Genomic DNA, 14,889 nt, shown 5'->3' with positions numbered 1-14,889 from the left:
CAATATAAGGTTTTCCTGGAGTCGGATTCAAAATACGATAAGGTAATGGAGTAGATTCCAATTGCATTTTCCTCAATGCTGCCAACCATTTCCAAAGGACTGTTGAAAATAATGACTCTAACCCAAGTTCATAGCGAATGGCAGTCACTGATGGTTTTCGAGGGAGTCTGAGAACTTTTTGGCAAAATTGTCCTTCAAGTTGGTTCCAGATTACACAGTTTATATTAAAGCCTGCTTAACTACCGAAAGGTATGGTTGCCACAATCTTCTGTCGGTAGAACATCATCACAGTTTCAAGGTGAATTTGCCATATTGAGCATGTAGTTTTGCACCTTGAAGCATCACGTTTGCATTCTCATTTTCAAATCTTGGGTCCGCTCCCATTTTCTTATTGATTTATTATAGAGAATACCCAAGTATCGCATGCAGTCTTTATTCTTAAGAGGCTCGCTAGCTGGAAACCATTTGAAGTTTTTTCCTCTTTTTTTCCCCAGCTTCGTACCAAAGGAGACCATCTTTGATTTGTTCACATTTATTTGCACATCGTTCATTTGCAAATAAGCTTCAAGGTTGCTTAGTAGCCTCTGTAGGCCAATTTGCATGGTGTCTATGAGCACCAAGTCGTCTGCATAGATTGCCCAACTGATTTGATGTGCATTGATTCTTGAGGGAAAGGAATTGGTTCTAAGTAGGAAGTAGACAGATCTGAAATATACAGTTTGAAAATTAGGGCTGCTAACGGGCAGCCCTGCTTTATGCCTTTTTCTGTTGGAATTTTTCCTGTTAATTCGCCTTCAGCATTGATTCTTACCCGAATTGTTGTATTGGAGTGTAATGCCTTGAGTGGTTGTAAGAGGTCCGGCGGACAGCCCCACTGCTGTCGTTTCTGCCACATCATACCCCTATTAACACTATGAAAGGCTTGACGCAGATCAACGAATGCGAGAAACAGATTTTTACTGCCTTTTATCGTCTCACGTTTCAACAGATTTAGCAAGATTAGATTTAACTCAGTCCTCACTCCTTTTGTGAAGACTGTTTGGCCCAAATCATTTGCCCATTTCAATAACCTTTTTTGAAGGAAGGAGGCAACATTTTTGCCGATGACATTGAGCAAGGCAATCGGACGGTAGTTGAAAGGATCGTCCTGATTGCCTTTATTAAATATCGGTACAACCACCGCCGATTGCCAGGACGATGGAATTGTCCTTGCCACTGAGATTTTTCTAAAAAGTACCTCAATGAAGGTGGCCCACTGCTCTTTGTTTATTATTAGCAGACTATTTGTCAGACCGTCGGGGCCTGCTGCCCCTGGTTTTTTGGCTCTTTCGTCTCTACTGTGGAGATGGCTTTTATTGGTGTGGAGCATTTAAACACACTTGTAAAGTGTTTCACCCAAACGTCAGTGTTTACTCAATTACTCATCATCGCATCCTGGTTTAAGGATCCTTCATTGATTATTACCTAGGTATCTGCTGTGATGAGTACATATTGATCTTAATATCACTTCTGCTCTCTCTTGATTGTGAATCAGTTTAACTGATACAAGCCAGTTTCGATATTTTTGGCGCTGTTTCCCGATCGCTTGGGATTGATGCTCAGAATCACCTGTTTTTAAGAGCTTAGTGTCCAAATTCAGTTTTTTCTTCTCAGCCACTTTTTTGCTAAAGGGATATTTACATTTAGGGTGGTTCACTTTGAAACCACTTTCCCTAAATTGCGATAGGAGCGGTGCACAGTTCACATGTCTCGTATCTAAGGAGTCATTAGTTGAAATTTGATGCGTCAAATCTTCGATCTCCTTCTTAGTTATTTTTAGTCGATTTAGGCCTTGTTTAATCTCTTACATGCATAGTAATCTCCAACAGCGCTCATATCCATTTTCCAGGTCAGCTCGACAGCATCATGGTCACTATTTTTCATTTTAATTATTTTCAAGTAGTTAATTTTGCTTAAGAGGTTTTTCGAAGCCCAGATGTAATCCAACGTTTTATGACTTTTATTTCTATGCCAAGTATGGGATGCCGGAATATCACCTCTTGTGTGACCGTTTAACATTTCACAGTTTCGGATCTCTAGTTTTTTCTCCCAGCGGTTCCCACGCGCCACATTGCAATCGTCTAAGTTTGCATCAAGATCTTTCGGCAGCCAATTTTTATTGAACCAAGAGAAGTTTAAGTCCTCACAGACTATTGGGTCAGTGAATTTTAACATACAATCAATTATAGAAGTAACCAATGCAATAAACTTCCCGAACGAGATCATTGCCGGGTTCCAGTAAGTATTTATAATCAAAAGTTGTTTGATTTTGATGTGGGTTTGCATTGTACTTTGTAGTGTTGTTCCTTGCAGAAACATATTTGGATTTGAGATTTTTATCACTTTCCAATTTTATGTTATTCTTTCCTTTAAAAAAATGTATTGTGCAAAATGTAGTTTACATGCAAACTTTTATCACACATTCTACTGTTTCATGACCAATTCACTATTTTTAGGCCAACTAAAAATGTGTCAATTTTGCTCCCTCTTTTCTCCCATATCTTTCAGTTTTTACGTGATTTCTCCTTCTGACTCTTTGTCTGTCAACATTTTCTACAAGAAGTTTATTCCCGCACAGGTCAATCTGTGGTGGTTTCCTTGGATGAAATAATCCCATTTATCATCATCGCTTCTGTGTGTTATAATGACATATGACTTTTCAGCATTTCATTTCTTTCTTTTATTACTGCTCTGCAGTTCACGAGAGGGTGGAACAGTGTCTCCTGTTGATGGTTTTCCAGACAAAATCTACAGCGACCTTTGTTCGTTCCTCTACCTCCTGTTCTATTGTTATATTCGTTAGTTGGATAAACTCCTAGTCGGATTTTCATCAGTTTACCTCTATGGATATTTGAGGGGAATCTTGACAAGTACTCCGGAAGCACATTTCTTTTCCGATGCTCCCCTGCCATGTTCTTTATGTTCTTCAACTTCATTTTAGATTCTCTGGTTGATATCCAGTCTTGTCTAAAGAGTTTTTCTTTTACTTTATTGGGGTTGTCACCAGTACTTCTTCTGAAGATTCCAATTCTAGTAAGATCCGACTCCATTCACTTTTCCGGTGATTAAGGTGAGTTGAACTGTTGCCCTGGCCTTTCTTTGCCAAGATTGTATAGCCCTCTGCAGGGCTCTCTTAACTGATTTTTCTCAAAAAAGCCTAGTGATTTCCATTTCATGGTGGCTTCTAAAGACTCCAGCCCAAGCTCAGATCTTATTGCTACAATTGGGGTGTTTCTTGGTAGCTTCAATAGTGGTTTCCAAAAACCACTTTCCAACTTGGGCCAGATTTTTTGGGAAAGGTTCACTCCAGCTTTGCTCCCATATGTTAGCGAGGGTAGTACTTTCTGTACATAAAACATTCTAACCAGCAATAGAGAGAATTTACCGGATCTACCATTCATGACTCTTTCTTGCGCACTTAAGTTCTTAACTTTTGCAAACAAGGCATCTTCTCAGTTTTTTTCCACTCTCCAGATGTTGATTCCAACTCCCAGGTATCTTATCTTCGGCACTCGTTCTAGGTTTTTTCCTCCCATCGCCCATTTGAATTTTTTCATCACAGTGTTGTTCTTACCACTCAGTCATGATCTTCGATTTTTCCATGTTAATCGTCAGGTCGTTCTTTGACATATATTTTTGCAAGTTAGTTAGGAGTCGCTGTAGTCCAATTCTTGTTTCGTCCAATAGAACTATGTAGTCGGCGTAACATATTATCGCCACTTCCTGATCGTTTATTTTCGGACTGAAATGTCTTGTGTTTGCTGTTATGTCTGGTAGGTCAGCGGTGTACAATGTAAATAGTGTAGCAGCAAGCGGACAGCCTTGTTTTACGGCCTTCTTAATTGCAATATCTACTGTCAAATTGCCCTCTTCGTTCAGCCGGATTTGTGTTGTTGTGTTTTGATGTAATGCCCTTATGGGGCTCAGTAGTTCTTCGGGACAGTTCCACTTTTGTAGCTTTTCCCAAAGCTTCCTTCTGTTGACAGAGTCAAACGCTTGACTTAAGTCAATGAATGCCAGATGCAATTCTCTTTTAAATTCAAATGCATTTGTTTTTAACATTGTCAAAACGAAAAGGTTTAAGTCTGTGCTTGTTCTCTTCGTGAACCCTGATTGTCGGGGGTCTATGATGTTATTCGTTTCTGCCCACATTGATAAGTTCTTCTGTAGGTCTGCCGCAAATAGCTTTCCTGTTGTTGCTAATAACGAAATAGGCTGATAGTCGGCTTATCCCGTTGACCTTTTTTATAGATTGGGACAGTTATACTTTTGTTCCAGATTTCAGGTATCTTTCTTTGCATTTCGATTGTTTTGAATAATTTGTTTATTGTTGATGCCCATGGTTTTGAATCTTTTTTCAAGTGGATAATTGATACACCGTCTGTCCCGGCAGCAGAGGAGTCTTTCAGTTTCCGAATTGCGATCTCTATTTCCTCCTCATTCATCATTGTCATCCAGGCGTGCTCGGTTATCGCTTCCAGGAGATCCACGTCTTCTATCTGTGCTGTAAACACTGTGGTGTAGTGCTTTATCCACTCTAGTTCGTAGACACCACTAATTAACCTATTTTGTTGGTTCAGTGTATAGTTGTTGATTAGGTCCCATGTTTCTCTTGTGTTTGTCATCTGCAGAGTCTTTAGCATTGTCTCCCCTTGTTCTTGTTGTCTTCTGTATTTGAACTCCATTAGCCAGTTTTTGTATTGGCTTTGGCTTTTCTTGATGTTCCTTTGTCTTTCCTCACTCAAGTCTTTTTTTCTTTTCTTAAATTCTCTTATTTCCTTTCTTAGTTGTTTACTCTTTTCCACCAGTTCACTGCTGTATGTATGCAAAGGTATTAGAACTTCGTTTTTTAGCCCCGACTTCTTTACAATATAAACCTCCAGCAGTGTGTGATAGTTTAGGTGTCCCGTCTGATTATTAACCGACTCGTTGAGTTGACCTTTCAGTGTTAGTATGTCTTTCTTCGTCAACCTTAATCGGTTGACAGACGGATTTAGATCCAATTTATGGATTTTCACTTTAATTTCTTGTGGGGTTTTTGACGTTACCTCGCTCCACCAAATTGCTTTCAAGATTTTGTGATCACTGTCTTTCTGTTCCACAATTTCAAAACTTTTTATTTCTCGTAATATGGTCGAGGATACCCATATGTAGTCAATTGTCGATGCCACTTGGCCGTTTGACCACGTATGAACTCCGGGAATGTCTCCCATTGTTTGACCATTTAGCATGTGCAAATTAAATCCTTTTGCCATTTGCACCCATCTGGCTGCGTTTGTTGTACCCAAACTTAGTGCTTCTAGTCGTGTGCCACCGTTTGCTTTTAAGCATTTTATGTTTAGGTCACCGCATATGATTATTAGAGTTTGCAGTTTCTTTTTCAACCTGGCAACTATTCTGTTATTGCTTCCAGAAAGTGATCAGTTGTTGTTCCTACTGGATTCCAGTATACATTTATCACCAATGTGAGCGTCGAAGCCTCTTTTTTTTTTTTTTAGTCACTTTAGTTTTCTAGTAATGTCCATTGTACAAAGTTGGTTGAGTTGCCTTTGTCTATTATTCGCCATCCGCTGCCCATTCTTATAAGGGTAATTAGCCCTGCTGATGGCCTCCCCTCAAGTCCTTTTTTCACTGGATTGAAACAGATCTCAAATTCCCTACATACTAGGAGGTCGCTTATCCAGGTCTCTTGCAGGCATATTATTGTGGCGATGGTTAATTGGGGGTTGTCTTTGTTAATCAAATGTTTGAAACCCCTTTTGTTCCATGAGATCACTGTCTCCTCAACCGCTGATGCATTCTTTTTTTGCTATTGTCGATTCCCTTCTGTCGATAGAGAACTTGCCAGCCATTGCCAGTCTTCTTGGAGTCTTTTCCATTTCTATTCTTAACATCTCTTTTTCTTACCTCTTCTCTTTCCCCCTCTCTCGGCTTCGAATTGCAATTTGCCACTGTTATTTTAAAGATTTCTTTCAGATGTTTTTCCGTCGCTTTTTTTGTTACCAGTGGGACCTTTGTCGTCATTGTCTGTTCTTGAATAACTGGCTCATTGTTCTTGTCTTCCAGGTTTGATTTACTGTGTATTTCTCGTACTTCATAGCCTCGTTTCAACAGCTCTTTGCCTTCTCTTAATATTAGCTCTTTGTCTGATGTCGACTTCAGATGTAAAATCACTTTGTCTACTCGATCTTCGTCGATGTATTCTACTACTGCTATGTCTTCGTTTCTCAATTTTCTCAGTCTTGACACGCAGTGAAGTAAGAGCATCGCATTTCTTCGGTTAAGATTTTTGTCCTCATTTTCTACGAGCAAATTTACTATCAGGACCTTCTTCACCGAGTGCCCCCGTTCATTTTTTGGTTTTTGCATGTATTTCCCTTCATGATCATGTCTCTGTTCCGTGCATGGCTGCTTCGGATTCCATAACTTGTTGTTCTTTCTGGAGGAGTCGTTTTTTATCTCTGTATGTTATTCTTTATCATAGTCAAGAGCCACAAAAGGAATGACCTGTCTTGTTTTTCTTAGATGCATTAAGAAGAATTGTATATCCATCACATGTTGGTGTTTCACGCAGCCAAGTTTCCTGAAGGCAAATCAGAAAATGATCGTCTTTCTTTAGCCCAGTATCTTGAAATAAATGCAGGAAGCCTTGGGTGTTCCAAGAAAAGAGCGAGCACTCAGTGCCTTGTGTCCGAGTATTTAGCTAACAGTGATTTTGTCGTCTATCTTTTGCCTTTTTTGATCTTTGAAGGTTGTCAATGTGACGTCTTGTTACTTCATAGCCATCTCTTGTTTCATCATCTCTTTCCTGAAGCGAGACTCTCCTCTGTTTGTTATTGGTTAGGTTCTCGCTAAAATTTAGTGAATTTGTAGGTCGTCGACTCTCAGTTTCAATGTAACTGTTTAATTCAAAACCAAGGAATAAAAGTTCATTTCTGGCAGCCCATAACGTTCTTTCAATCCAATTGGGAATATACGTGCAAAATTACCCAGTCAGATCGTTTTTCTAAAACGTATTCCACAATCGCAATATCTTCAGTTGTTATGGTTCTCAAGGAAGATCCACAATGAAGAAATTTCATTGCCTTTCTCCTATTCAAGTTCACCTCGTTCTTATCACGAAATATGTTTTCCAATTGTAATTTCCGACAAAAATGAGTGTTGCTCAATTTTCACTGTTTATTTGTTGTTTTTTTGCTTCATTTCTTTGTGCAAGAGTGAGTTTTGGATTCAAGTTTAAATTGAGATCATTTGACCGGGGTTCAACTGATTTTCTTAGAACATTCCTCCTTTTTCTAGTGATATTTCACCATTAAATATTTTAGCTCCAGAATTCTGATCTCTTAACTCGCTCTTCATACTAAGGCGAGCTCTTGACTCGGTTACTTTCCTAGGCACGGGACTAGGCGCCAAATATTCACTACAGTTCTCTATCCTGCTTGGCATCTTCAATAGAATATGTGGAGAGATCTGCCAGATCAACTGATTTACTTATTTCCATTTTCCCACATCACCAGCCTCCAAACTTGGTTGTTTTTTCAGACTAATGGATTATTTTGTACATTCTTGTACATGGATGACATTTCCCTGCAGTGACTTTGTTTTTTCTCGTTGATTTTTCTGAGTGGGTCATTCGAAGAATGCAAGTTGTGGAGAAGTAGACAGATTTCTAATAAAAATGTTGAACTGTTCGACCTAGATTTTGTTCGGGTTGCCGCTTTCGCATTCGTTTTTTTAGCCAAGCCTTTATTTTGACAGGGATTCCTCTTTTTTTCAGTGGTTGTAGATGGTTGCTTCGTTGAACCTGTGAAAATTCCAAACGTTAGTTTGGTTTCACTAATAACATTTGACAATGGTGGACATTATTTCCCATCACCCTGCCATGGGGAGCTGTATCCTTTCCTGAATTTGATAACTGCTGTCCATCAAGATGGGTGGTGGCGCTTGGGATAATGTCATTCAACAGCCCTAATCTTTGTTGCTGGTAATGATAGCTTGTCAGGTTTTTCCGACGTTGCCCTTGCTTGCTCGGTTAGCAATTCTAGGCATTTGGAGGTTTCTTTCATAGGTTTAGACTTCAAGCTGGTAGTTGGTAGATTTCTGACCCCTACTATGGGTGCGTTTTGCATCTTGGACGAATTAGACAAAGCCTTGGAGTTGCTTTTTAAAACGTCTTATTCAAAAGTCTCTTTGCTTAAACATTTACAAACGTCCGTCGTTGCAGTCGGTATGAGTTTATCAAAGTTGTCTCATCCATTTGGTGCATTCTAGTACTGCTTCCGTTCATTCTGATTTTTCGGACATCTCGTTCCTGGCTAGATCACTTAGACGATTATACCATTTCAAAGAGGTTTCCGCCTCACCGTCTAGCCTGCTTTGGATTCGCTCTGTATAGTTTTCCACTGCCGTTAATTTGGAATTAAGCGTCGTCAATAGAGACCCTTGGTCCTTCAGAGTATCGTTCAGAGCCTCATATAATTTCACAAAAGGTAGCATTGCAATGGTTGTTGCTGCAAGCACATTGTTGTGCATCTGTATTCCGGCAGCCACGGACAGGTTGCTTTTATTGGTCACTTTGTTTCCGACTTGACGTAGAGTTGTTGTGTGACATCCTGGATGCCCTTCAGACGAGAGGCTTTCTTCATGGAGATTGCCATTCACTAAACCAGCATGTTCAATGTTTTGTGTGCATTTCAAGGTTGTCCAATCAGATTTGTTTTGAACCTGAAACGTTACTGAACCAGGCTTCCTTGCATTTTTCGCCACCAGCTCTAACATTTTCACACCATAATGATTTCGGAAGGCAGTTTGTGTGAACGTTGGAATGCATAGCGGGACAGGAGACTCACTGCTCTCATTGAGCCTTTCTCTCAAATTTAAAAAAAATCTCTCTTAAGGCGCACTGTTAGTCATGCCTCTCTCGCTGCGGGGTCAAAACGGGGATGGCGTTCGTGCCTAAAGTCTTGACCATCCGTTTCTCTAGCAATTTCAGCTCTGATGCGTTGTCTATCTAATTTCTTATAGGGCCATGATACGTCGAACCCGTCATTGACACTTGGCCGCGTATCTTGCTTTACCAGGCTAGATTATCACACATTTCCTTTACTGTCGAAGATCTGGAAGTCGCTTTATCTCGTTCTTTTGATGGCAGCATTTCTGTGGCAACCAAGGCATGTTTTGTTTGAGACACACTCATGCTCAACATTTCAGCCGTCGATGGAAGTGGTTGCAATGGAGTGGCATTGACGTCATCATCATTCATCAGACTTATGGTAGGATGGCCCTCAGGTGTCGAACAATCGATAGTCTGTTCGCTATGACAAGCGACATGCAGATTATTGTCCGGTAGTTTTCCTTTCGCGTCACTTTGTACTGTGTACATGTTTGGCATACTTAATTTAGTATCAGTTATGTCGAATTTCGACTGTGCCGCATTGGCAACAGGTTCGACCAAATGAAGCAAGTCATTTTCTTTGCCAGTGTCGGATTCATGTACGGACTTCGGTGGCACTGATTTTAAATGATTAAAGGAATTTCGTAAAGGAAAGAGGATTGACATGTTGGATGAGTCCAAGCCGGAAAGCTGGGCTGCCGAGAGGGCATACAGCGATGATACAGGCTTAGCCTTGTTTCCTTTATCAGCATCAGTAACGTCTTTCACAGCACTCGCCTCAGTCAGACAGTCGCCGTGCTGTTGTTCCGGGTCCAGCTGACAACGATGCAGCAACAGTTTCTGCCTGGTGAATGGGCCAGCAGCCTCAGGCATTTTCGGTCTTCACAAAGGTCAGCTCGGGGGTTGTAGGTGTAAAGCACTTTCCCGCAGATCTCAGGTTACACGTCTACTGCACGGATGTGAGTGGACTGGGACAGACTGGATTCCTACGGACTTGCATGCAGCGCTACGTGCTGTGAGTCGGTATTTGAAGGAAGTCCTTGAACTTAAAGTCACGGCTCAGCACAGATTAAACGTAGCAGCAGCTCCTATCTTCAGCAGAAAAAATGCAAAGTGATTGGAGCAGACTGGCTCCTGGAAAGGATTATGTCTGAAATTAGTAAATCTCCTTTAGATATTTGGCAAAAAATAACAAAAGTATTTAATTGCCCTTACTCACCAACTGACTACCAGAGTCTTGCAGCATTTGTAAGATGTATTTGGATTTCTGAGAAAGGTGAACAGATTTTTCTCTGAAGCAGTATCCCAAAGCCGATGAATGATTGGACAGTATCAAGACCGAGAAGATTGACTTCTGGGAGAGCTTAGATTAAGCAAATTTGCATCTGCATAAGATGATAAATTGATTTGTATGGCTGCCACTTTAAATACTAGGAGCTCTCTATCATTCTTCAAATTATTTGGAAGAGGCTCCAGAGCAATAAGAAAGAGGAGCAATGAAAGGCAGTTTCTCTCTCTCTCTCTCTCTAACCACGAAATATGCTAAAAGGAGTGGTTAGTAAATCATATAGGAATGAACGCTGTGGGTGAACAATATATAGTGCAAACACTGTTAATCAAGCCACTGCTGAATTTAATTATTCTCATGTGTGGAATAACAAGTCTCCATATGTGGTTAAAGGCCTTCTATGTAGCAAGTGCAAGAAGTCCCTGAGTGACATTGTGATTTGCTGCAGCAGAGAGTGTGTTGCATATTAAGCCTGTTTTGTGGTTAAGAGCTGGCTCTTCGGAAACCCTGCTCAGTCTGGATGGAGAACTGATTTGCACTCTGTTACCAATGTTCTGGCCTGGACACCACTGCAGCTGTTCTGTTCCCGATTGGGCAATTAGTTCAAAGTTAGCCATTAGGGTGTCGTCCTGTCCAACTTGGGCATTCAAGGCCCCATTTATTCAAACACTAGACTGTTTGGTCGGATACCTGAGCTCTGAAACAACTGCATTTTCAGACAAGGTTGCACCATTTCAATCATACCAATAATAGATTTGTGCTATAACAACCACTTTTAACATTGAACTATATCCCTGCCTTTGAAGAATTGTAACCTAACTATAATCACAATTTAATAATACAGAGTTACAAGTAAGTAATTTGTTCTGGTGTTCTCTGCTATAAATGATCACGGTCCCTTACATGATTAGCTGATGATGGACCTGGGGGAGGTCTGGGACGGATCCATTAGTAACCACCACTTTGTATCTACCACTTGATATGATATAACATAGCATTTATAACACGTGTATGCACTATTGCTTGGCAATAGTCTGCATCATATTCTCTGTACTGGACACTTACCCTTTAAGAGACCCATTGCCCATATAAGAAAGAACGTCGCCAACACTGACCTACTATTTTAGTCTTGCAGGTTAGTCTTTGGTTGTCAGCCGCATTAATACTCAGAAACTGAAAGAAACAGATGTGGGGTCATTAGGAGTTTGGCTGTGCGGGGAAGAAAGTGGTGGTAATTCCGTTCCCTCCACTTTTACCGCACCGCCAAGCTACATGTTTGCTGGTGGGGTTTGCCTGATTTACCTCCAGCCAAGAGCTGGTACATCATGCCCCCACTGGCAAAAAACAAACAGCATTACGTCATCGGCATTGCTGGTAATATTGAAAATCCACCCCCACCACCACGCCCATGGAGTCCTATCAGACTCAATGGAATGGGGATTTACCATTCTTCCCGCCACCTGTAATATACCGGTAATCCCGGGATATCATGCAACTAGAACGTTAATTCTGTCGGGATACTTCCAAACTTCTAGTGACACCCATGGTCAGTGTAACAAGAGCTTGAATGGAAGCGGCTATGTTGCTGAAGACTGGTGTTCTCGTGCATGCATAGCAGTAGGGATTTTCCCACTAAAGATGTCGGAACAGTTTTTTTTTGTTAGCTTCAATATGCAAACAGCATGCACCTAGTCCACACACCTCACACGCAGTTGACCTGGGCCAACAGAAGCTATTAACAATCATCGCCCACATCTGCAGGACCTTCCTTCAAGCCAGGCCCCACAGGGAGGGAACACCACAGTATAAAATGCCCGGCCCAGAGTGTGAGTGTTCAGAGGTGGAAGTGACAGGAGTTTGGAGCGAGGGGATCAGGAGGCGGAGAGAGGAGATTGGAGGGCAGAGCAAAGACTGAATGCAAGAGTGGGAAAAGACTGCTTTGGACTAAAAGTAATGAAAAGCCATTTTCAGTTGTGACTACATTTTTAATCTTCACTAATTATTGACGTGGGCAGAAAGGGGGTTCTATTCTCTACACTCATAAAAGCACATGTGGAATGGAGGACCAATCTTGACTAATGACAACATCAGGCAGAACAGAGGTTAAAACTCTACTGATCAATTCATGGTGCAGAATGGAGATCCTGTCTTGACTAATGCATTGACCACGCGCGCCACAGATTTAATGCAATGCACAGACTGCTCTATTCTCAGCGGTTGAATGCAAAGGGCAGACTGGAGGTTCACTCTCCACTAAAGAATACCTGGGTAGAGTGCACAAATTATCTTCACTAACATATTGATTGAGTAGAATGGAGGCCCTCTCTTCACTAAGGACTTCATTAGGAAGAATAGAAGTTAAATCTATAGTAATGCATGCATGGTAACGAATGGCGGATCAATCTCGATGAATGAATTCATGACGCAGAATAGAGATGCTGTTTTCACGAATTAATACATGGGTGGTGTGAAGGTTATGTCTTGACAAAGAAATGCCTGGTGCAGAAGGGACATGCTTTCTAATTAATGCATTTGCCGCTAGCTCTGATAATGAGCCAATGGGCACAATAGAAGTGCAATCTCTGCTGTTTAACACATGGGGCAGATAGGAGGCACAGACACATCTAAAGAAGCCATGAGACAGAGTGCTGGGGCTATCATTGCTAATGAATAAATTGAGAACAATGGAGGTTCTATCTCCACTAAAGAATGCATTGGGCAGGATTTAGGTTCTGGCTTCACAAATCGCTACATTAGGAGTAATCCATGGGGAAGATTGGAGAAACTATCTTCCCAGAGGAATGCTATACGCAGAATGAGTTTTCTCTCTCCACTTGTGAATACATTGAGCTGATTTGGTGGCTCCAGTTCCACTAATTAATGCAATGAACATATTGGTGGCTCTGGTTCCACCAATTAATTGGGCAGAGCAGGGGGGCGCTTAGTTCCACTTATAAATGCATAGAATGGTACTTCCATTCTACCCAAATAAATGCATCAGGCTGAATGGAGGGTCTAGTGCAACTAATACATGATTCCACCAATGATTGTGTTAGGCAGAATGGAGGTTAAATCTTGCCTAGTATGTCTTCACTAATGGAGAAAAAAGAGGGAGGGAGAGGAGAATAGAGGCAGAAGTTTCTTTTCCTGCCCAGCATTATGAAGAAGCTTGCTAGTTTAGCATTTTATTTTCTAAAAAGGCATGCTAAATGAGTATACTACTTATTAACAATACCTCCATAATAACTGCCCTTTTGTTACAGGAACGCTTAGGAGCTGTTGCTTGCCTGCAGCTCGTCATTGATACATTCAAAATAGACGATCATGTTCTGGTTATTGGCGGGTAAGTCTTTTTTTTCTTTGGTACACTACTACTCTTGTTACATTGAGTGTGTGTTTTATGCTACCCCATTTTAGCATTTTTGGATAATATTACTTTTCAATTGGAAAGGTCTGTAATTGTTAGACGGCACACATTTCAGAGGTTATCGGAGTGCAAGATAACTTCTGGAGCTGGATGGGACTTTAAAAAAAGGCAACATGCTAGTGAATTTCTGAATTTGTTTTTTTTTAATAAGTTTATTTTCTATTTAAATACAACAACAAAACATGAAATGTCATCAAGATTAGAATAACTATATACATAATTATAAAACATCACATAAATACCCCCCAAATGTACACGGTTCACATCATACAATATACAATTATCAGGTTCAGTACATTGCAAGAAATGTTCCCCGAATTTTTGTAAACAACCCAGTCTTGCCTTGATTTTTATATAAAAATCTCTCCACATCCGCTAGATTATGCATTTCATTCAACCATACTTTCTCAAAAGTAATAGCAGATTTCCAATTCCTGAGGATGATATTTTTTACCCACCATGGCACCTCTAAATAGCCACTTCTTTTGGCATTGAGTGAGCTCCTCCAGGGTTACATCATTTCCGAGTATCAATGTTTCAAAATCAAAACCAATCTGTTCATTCAAGATCTTCTCCAAAATTATACAAATTTCACTCCGAAATTCACGCACCTTCCTGCAATCCCACATCATATGTTCCAGAGTACCGGTTTCATGAGCACACGCCCAACACTCCGGATCATCCTTCATACCTCTCTTCTACAATCTTTCAGGAGTCCAATAGACCCTGTTTAGTATCTTAATTTGTCTTGTTCTTTCAGTTCGACCCAAGGAACAGAGTTTGACATTTGCACACATCCTTGTCCATGTCTCCACATTAATGTCAGAGCCAATTCTTTGACTCCATTCATCTCTCAGCAAATCATTGCCTTTATATTAATTCACAATCTGTTTGTATACCCGGCTAGCTAAGCCACCCTCACCCACCAATGTCTTTCTCTAAAAAAAAATCCAGATTTAACCTAGCCTGGAAATTGATCTCACCAACAGCAATCTTCAATTTCCTGTAATCTGAAAATCTGAAATTGTCAATATTAAATTGTTGTTGTAGGTCCCTAGCACTCTTTCATTTACCCTCGTTAAAGAGATCATCAATCCAACTGCCACCACCCAAAAACCATTCTGGCCAGAATAACGTTTTGTTTTCTAATTTAATAGAGGGATTCATCCATAACGATGCACCAGGATCTTTGTATGCATCCACACCTAACAAACCAGTAAGTTTCTTCCAGGAATTTCTCAG

General features: G+C 40.7%; 1 protein-coding gene across 3 annotated transcripts in view; it reads left to right on the top strand.

The window, feature by feature from the left end:
- Positions 1-14,889, top strand: part of LOC138488561 (uncharacterized) — a 290,790-nt gene that overhangs the window by 107,759 nt on the left and 168,142 nt on the right. For all 3 annotated transcript variants that reach the window (XM_069615640.1, XM_069615638.1, XM_069615639.1), the window contains exon 4: positions 13,484-13,563. In XM_069615640.1, the coding sequence (XP_069471741.1) occupies positions 13,484-13,563 (80 nt within the window). The remainder of the gene's footprint in view (positions 1-13,483; positions 13,564-14,889) is intronic.

The sequence above is a fragment of the Ambystoma mexicanum genome, chromosome 9, assembly GCF_040938575.1.
Source record: "Ambystoma mexicanum isolate Mex_15411 chromosome 9, UKY_AmexF1_1, whole genome shotgun sequence".
Taxonomy (NCBI): Eukaryota; Metazoa; Chordata; class Amphibia; order Caudata; family Ambystomatidae; genus Ambystoma; species Ambystoma mexicanum.
Note: the sequence above shows the minus strand (reverse complement) of the source record. Positions and strands in the feature narration are given on the sequence as shown.